The sequence below is a fragment of the Gossypium hirsutum genome, chromosome D07 (assembly GCF_007990345.1).
Source record: "Gossypium hirsutum isolate 1008001.06 chromosome D07, Gossypium_hirsutum_v2.1, whole genome shotgun sequence".
Classification (NCBI taxonomy): domain Eukaryota; kingdom Viridiplantae; phylum Streptophyta; class Magnoliopsida; order Malvales; family Malvaceae; genus Gossypium; species Gossypium hirsutum.
In genome coordinates, this window is record NC_053443.1 from 54,577,409 (window position 1) to 54,584,348 (window position 6,940).

The 6,940-nt window shown below is 33.5% G+C and overlaps 1 protein-coding gene across 2 annotated transcripts; it reads right to left on the reverse strand.

The window, feature by feature from the left end:
* Positions 1-946: 946 nt before the first annotated feature.
* On the reverse strand, positions 947-1,943 carry LOC107925842 (two-component response regulator 24). Of its 2 annotated transcripts, none has more exons than XM_016856570.2 (3): positions 1,843-1,943; positions 1,437-1,741; positions 947-1,347 (listed from the first exon to the last, which is right to left on the reverse strand). In XM_016856570.2, exons 2-3 carry the CDS (start codon positions 1,731-1,733, stop codon positions 1,174-1,176), a joined length of 471 nt encoding a protein of 156 aa, XP_016712059.1. In that variant the 5' UTR covers positions 1,734-1,741; positions 1,843-1,943; the 3' UTR covers positions 947-1,173. The 2 variants fall into 2 exon arrangements, with proteins under 2 accessions (XP_016712059.1, XP_016712060.1); XM_016856571.2 differs by having other exon boundaries at positions 1,861-1,937.
* Positions 1,944-6,940: the final 4,997 nt, after the last annotated feature.

Below are 6,940 nucleotides of genomic sequence, written 5' to 3' on the forward strand. Positions count from 1 at the left end.
TCCAAACTAGAGTTTTTGTGTTCTCAAATCAGGTGTGGGATCTAACTTAAAATCATTATGTATGATCAATTATGTTGAATCATTAAGAGATTAGGGTTAAATATGTAAATAATAAACATAATGTAAAAAATTAGAAATTACATTGTGTTATTACTTGCAGTATACTTGTTGGGGATAGTGTTGGCATCCATTTAAAATCAAAATATAATTTGTGTCGACATAAGAATAAGAAGCTGGTTAAGATGGTAAATTCACCCTATTTAGGATAGAGTTGTGTGTATGGTGATTGGAGATATAAAGAGAGAGAGAGAGAGAGAGAGAGAGAGAGAAGAGGGAATCTGAGTTTGGTGAGAGAAAAAGGTTGTATCCCCCACATCTCGAGTTGCTAACCTTATATACAAAGCATCTTTTGTTTTGAGGTGCCATGTGGCAATTTGATATTAGTGAGTCAAAAGTAAAAAATCAATAACCAAACACTTCCAAGCGTGGTAGGTTGGTGCTATGATGACTCGTGATCCTGCCTGTACCTTAGGTGGTTCAACTTAATTCTATAATACAATTAATGAGTGGACTCATCTCTTAGGCAAGTAGTTAGTAGAAAAGAGCCATTATGAGGAGTTGTCTAGGCTGTGATTACTTGGAGGGTCTTAGCAAGGCGTAATAATTTGATTATGAGATAATGAAAGATCTCATACAAAAAAGTGAAGAAAATATTTTTTCTCACTTTTATATTTTAGAATAAATTTTTTTTATTTTTTTAAATTATTATAAATTTTTATTGTATTGAATAAACTAATATATGAAATTCGATGCTTGACCTTTCATTTGATGGCATTTCATGCTTAAAACAGAAAAAAATCTGAGCTGAATCAAGATTTATTTGCAGATATATATATAAACATAAACATGGGGTAAATGAAAAGATATTTGGGGTAAACTAAAAGGATTTAATAAAAGAGGACAATCTTATTCATGGCATTACCAATACATTACCAAAGGACCAAGCTCGACAAACAGCCTAAAGCCTATTAAAAAACATCAATAAACTAAAAACATCATAATTGTTCAAAGCTAATAACATGAAAAACAACGAGAAAGAAACATTAAAGTTGGAAGCCAACAACAACTACAACAGGAAATTCCTCAATTTTGTGTTCCAAAATGGATCTTCACTCATTGCCCATCAAGTTCCCTTAGGATGGGAACTAGATGCTCAGGATCCAAAGGTTTCTCAATGAACACATCAACACCAGCTGCAAGAAATGCCTGCCTTTCACTTTCTCCCGAGCAAGCTGTGACCCCCAACATCTTACAATGCACCCCCATGTCACGAATCTGCCTTGTTGCCTTCTCATTAATAATAAAAATAACCAAATGATCACACATGTTGATTCTACACAAAACATGAAACACTTGCTTTTTTTAAGTAAGGTTACCTCAAGGCCGTTCAAGACAGGAAGAATCATGTCGATGATGATGAGATTGAATTTGACACCAGAGGCAATGAGGGCGACTGCATCCCTGCCGTTGTCGACACCTTGAGTTTGAACCCCATAAGAACGAAGAAGTAGTTGCTCCAAAACCCGACACGTCGTGTCACCATCAACCACAAGAGCTGTCAACCTGTTCCTCAGAACAATTTCAGTAAGTAGTTGTCGCTTGTGTGCTAGTCTTCCATTGTCCCAGTTATCCTGATCCGATGCTTGATCACCTGAAGGTAAAGTCGGTGCCATCGATTTTCCTAAGATTAAAACATGTTATTAAATAACAAGAGCAAAAACCCAATGTAAAACAAGACCAAACGTAATTACAGAAACTACAAAAAAAAAAACTAAAAACTACTTTGCTCAAATTGTTCACCAATGTAGAGAAAAAGAGATTCTATGCCTATGCCTTGAAGAGGTAATGTTGTTGCTTAAACAACTTGAAAACTGAATTGATGTGAAAACAAGAGGCTGCATATTCAAGTTTATATAGTGAGTGAAGGGTGAACAATTTTGGATTTACCTTCCATGTTCAGTGAACTAATTTGCATATTGAGACAAAAAAAATTAGCTGTAAAGGGATCGAATTCTTAGGAAAGTATTTATTGTTGAGATATGTTGAAACACTGTGTAATCTAGAAACTGGATTTTCTCTTCTCCGTGTCATTAATTGGCTTTAGTTATCAGTATTTATATATATTATATAGGTAATGAGTTCTGATTATTGTCTGTTACGTTTCTTACAATTGTTCTAGTGCAATAATAACTTTTGTTATTTACAATATTTTTTGGTTTCCATAATCCATTGTGAATTTCATAATTCCTTTAAATTCAACAATCAACCTCTATGTCTATACATTCATCAACGTTATAAATTTCATATGGCAAAGTTAATAATGTTATGGTAAAAGAAGCTAGGATGCTATATGAAGTAAATGTACAAGATTCTCATGAAAGTGTTTATGGTTGAGATATGTTAAAGTGATGCATAATCTGGAAACCATATTTTCTTTTCTATGTGCAGTTAATATATCAATATCTATATATATTTATTATATGTAACACATTCTAACTATCGTCTGTTACATTTCTTACAAATTGTTCGATATGTATTTACATTCGACACCATTAACTTTAACGGCAAAATTAGACGGAGAAACCAATATTTTTTTTAAAAAAAAGTACAGGAGCTCAATGTCTCAAAATTAAAGCATAGGGACTAAATTTTACATTTCAAAGTGTACAGGGACCTTTGGCATATTTAAAACTAAATTAATCCCTTAATGTTTACAATTTTTGTTAATTGGGCCTTTATTTTTTTAAGCTAAATTTAACTATTAATCTTTCAAAAACAATTAAATTATTTTTTAAAAAAAATATATTTTAATAATATTGGAGTGCAAACTACGTGTATTTCATGTTAACATGACATATTTATTTTAAAAAATAAAAAAATCATAAAAATTTAAAAAAGTTGTCATAAAGTACATGTAAATTGTCATGGGGGTTGCCGTGTTTGAAAATTTAATATTTTAATAATTATTTTTTATAGATAAAACTATAAATTGACTATTTTTGAAAGATTGATGGCCAAATTATTTCTTTAAAAATTTAATAGTCAAATTTAGCTAAAAATAACAATAGTTGCCAAATTGGCTTTAAAAATTAAATTTATCATTAGGGGAGAGATTGCTTACACCGATATAAAACTACTTTAATTTTACACCTTTTTATATCTCTTTGTATAATTGATATTTTAATAATTAATTTTGAAATAAAGGTAAATTAGGACAAACAAAGCCTATTGTAAATTAAAGACATAAAAAATACTGCCAGAAAGAGAAGTAACCAAAAGTTGGAACCATAAAAGAATTAAAGAAATCTCTGGTTTCAGACATTCTGTGGCGCTCACAGTATCAAATCAAATACAGACAAGCTCAAATTTCCTTTACTTTGAATAGAAAAATATCTCTAAATCTCTAATCTTCTTCTGTTAACATTAATTAAGTATTGCTGCTTATAATAATTTATTTATATAAATAAATTATTATAAGCATATTAAATAATATAATAACTCTATTTTTTTCATGACTTTAATATGTGTTGATATAAAGATGAGAAAGTGCTGAAGATGGTTTATTCACCCTATTTAAGGTAGGGTTGTGTGTATGGCGATTGGAGATATAATAAGGAAAAATGAGAATCTGAGTTTAGTGAGGAAAGAAGGTTGTGTTCCTCCTCTTTTCTAGCTACTAACCTTATATACAAATCATTTCTTGTTTTGAATTGTCATACAATGATTCGATATTAGTGGTTCAAAGGTCCGAAGCTAATAATTGATTGCTTCCATGCCAGGTAGATTGGCGTTATGATAACGTTAAGTGGTCCCACCTACATCTTAAATGGTTCAATCTAACTCTGTAGGGCAACTAATGAGTGAACCCATTTATTTGGCAATTAGTTAGTTGAGGAGAGCCACCACAAGGAGTTGTTTGGGCTGTAATTGCTTGTTGGGTCCTAGCAAGACATAACAATGTGATTAATGGGTACTGAAAGATCTTATATAAAAAAATTCTCTTACTTTTATGTTCCGAAATAATCTTCCAAAAAATATATATTTTTTAAATTCGTAACAATTTTTATCAAGTTGGATAAACTTAATATACAAAATCCAATGCTAGACTTTCATTTGATGGCATTCCATGCTTAAAATAGAAAAAAAAATTGAGTTGGATCTTATTCATGGCATTACTAGTACATTACCATAGGATCATACCCGACAAACAAACTATAGCCTACTAAAAAACTAAAACTAAATATTATTATTGTTCAAAGCTAGTAACATGGAAAACAACGACAAAGATATATCAAAGTTGGTAGCCAACTACTGCAACAACAGGAAAGTCCTTATTTTTGTGTTCCAAAATGGATTTTCACTCACTACCCATCGAGTTCCCTCAAGATGGGAACTAAATGCTCAGGATCCAAAGGTTTCTCAATGAACACATCAACACTAGCCGACAGAAATGCCTACCATCCACTTTTTTCCGAGCAAGTTGTGACTCCTAGCATCTAACAACGCATCCCCATTTCATGAATCTGCCTTGTTGCCTGCCCATTAATAATAAAAAAACAGATGATCACACATGTTGATTCTACACAAAACATGAAACACATGTTTTTTTATATGTAAGGTTGCCTTAAGGCCATTTAGGATAAGAAGAATCATGTCGGTCATCATGAGATCGAATTTGGCATGAGGTCGACCGCACCCTTGCCGTTGTCGACACCTTGAGTTTTAACCCCATAAGAATGAAGAAGTTCCTGCTCCAGAACCCAACACGTCGTGTCTCCATCAACCATAAGAGCTGTCAACCTATTCCTCATAACAATTTTAATAAGTAGTTGTCCCTTGCATTCTAGTCCTCCACTATCCCACTTATCCTGATCTGATGCTTGATCGCTTGAAGGTAAAGTATGTGCCATTGATTTCCTGAGATTAAAACATGTTATTGAATAACAAGAGAAAAAACCCAATGTAAAACAACACCAAACTTAATTACTTAAACTACAAGAAACTAAAAATTGGTCTTGTCAAACGGTTCACCAATGGAGAAAAAACAAAGAGTATCTATGCCTATGCCTTGAAGAGGCAATGTTGTTGCTCACTTACTGTTAGCAAACAACTTGAAAACTGAATTAATGTGAAAACGAGAGAGTACAAATTTAAGTTTATATAGTGAGTGAAGGGTTAAATGTTCAATGAACTAATTAGTAGATTGAGACAAAAACTAATTACATGTAAAGGTATCGGATTCTCAGGAAAGTGTTTATTATTGAGAAATGTTGAAGCATTGCGTAATATAGAACCAGATTTTCTCTTTTTTGTGTCATTAATTAATTGCATTTATTTATCAGTATACGAATATTAAAGGCTGCCTAACCAACTCCTTTGGATCAATTAACCGTAAGAAAACATGGGTTAAGATCCTGTTAGGATCGTCCCGATTAAGCAACGAACAAGTAAAAATAGTAGAAGAAATTGAGAAGATGAACACACAAATTTAACGTGGAAAAACCCCTCAAAAGAGGATAAAAAACCACGGGCAAAGATAATTTTACTATAATGGCAAAAGAATGAAGAGTACAAAAGATGGAGATAAAAACTAAACCCCGAAAACCCGAAAAACAAAGAACCCTCAAACGTAAACACAAAATTCTCTGAATGTGTTATGAGTTCTAATCTAATGGGTGTCTCTTCATTCTAAGATTGTAAAGGAGCCTATTTATAGGCTAAATTAGTAAGTCAAATAAACTATACTAATAAATGCTAAATATATTATACTAATAAATACTAAATCTTCTAGAAAGAAAATATATTTTTGTTTAACTTGACTTGCAAGCAATCTCTTAGAATTTGGGTCACACAATTCTAACAATCTCCACCTTGACACAAATTCTTTCAATGCCATCTTTGCCAAAACCCGCCACGGGCCTATCTTGAACTATGCAGGGAATTAACTGAGTCGAATCTATGCTTAGAAGCTGGAAGACTTCTAGCCTTCGACTTGTGCACTGCCAAATCAAAACTAACCCAGGTCTGATTTTCACGAATACAGTGCCCTAACTTTTCAAAACCTGCATCCAAAAGAGAACCTCTCTTCAACGAAACGGTCATACCTTTTTCCCTCCTATGACCAAGTTGCCTCCGCTTCAAATGAGTTGACTTTGACTCCGTAACGGACGAGGGACGTCCGATTTCACCGGTCACTGTAGAACCTTCCAGAATATAAAGACTGCCGGTTCTTTTACCTTTTAACAAAACGAGAGCTCCACGAGATACTTTAATGTCGCTCGACTCGATGTTGATTCTGCATCCTTTCAAGTCTAAAATACTCAAGGAGATGAGATTCTTTCGTAAATCAGGTACATACCTGACATCTGAGAGTGTCCTAATCGTCCCATCGTGTATCCTAATTTTAACAGTACCAATACCGATTATTTTACTAGATGAATCGTTTCCCATGTGCACAACTCCACCTTCAACTGAACTGTATGTGGAGAACCATTCTCTATTGGGACACATGTGGAAAGAACATCCTGAATCTAGGATCCACTCAGACGTAAGCTTGGAGTTATCGCTCGTTGACACTAACAAGAAATCATCACCGCCTTCATCGACCAAATTAGCACCAACTACATCTTCCTCGTTACTCTCAGCAGCTCTTTTATTTCGCAGTTTATAACAATCTGCTTTGACGTGACCTGACTTTTTGCAATAGCGACACCTTTTGTCTCGTTTCTTTGATGCTACCAAAACGGAAGCTTGTCTATCTGCTTTGCTATTCAAATCAAACTCATTGTCGAGTTTGTCTCTACTCAACAAATGACCCTTCACATCTTCGAACGAGAGTTTGTCTCTGCCATAAATCAGGGTCTCCCTGAAAGACTTGTAT

Excerpts from the sequence above, each read along its gene's own strand:
- LOC107925842 (XM_016856570.2), bottom strand. The coding sequence starts at position 1,733 with ATGGCACCGACTTTACCTTCAGGTGATCAAGCATCGGATCAGGATAAC. Across the intron at positions 1,348-1,436 it reads CTGTCTTGAACGGCCTTGAG|GCAACAAGGCAGATTCGTGA; the intron begins GTAACCTTACTT and ends ATTAATGAGAAG.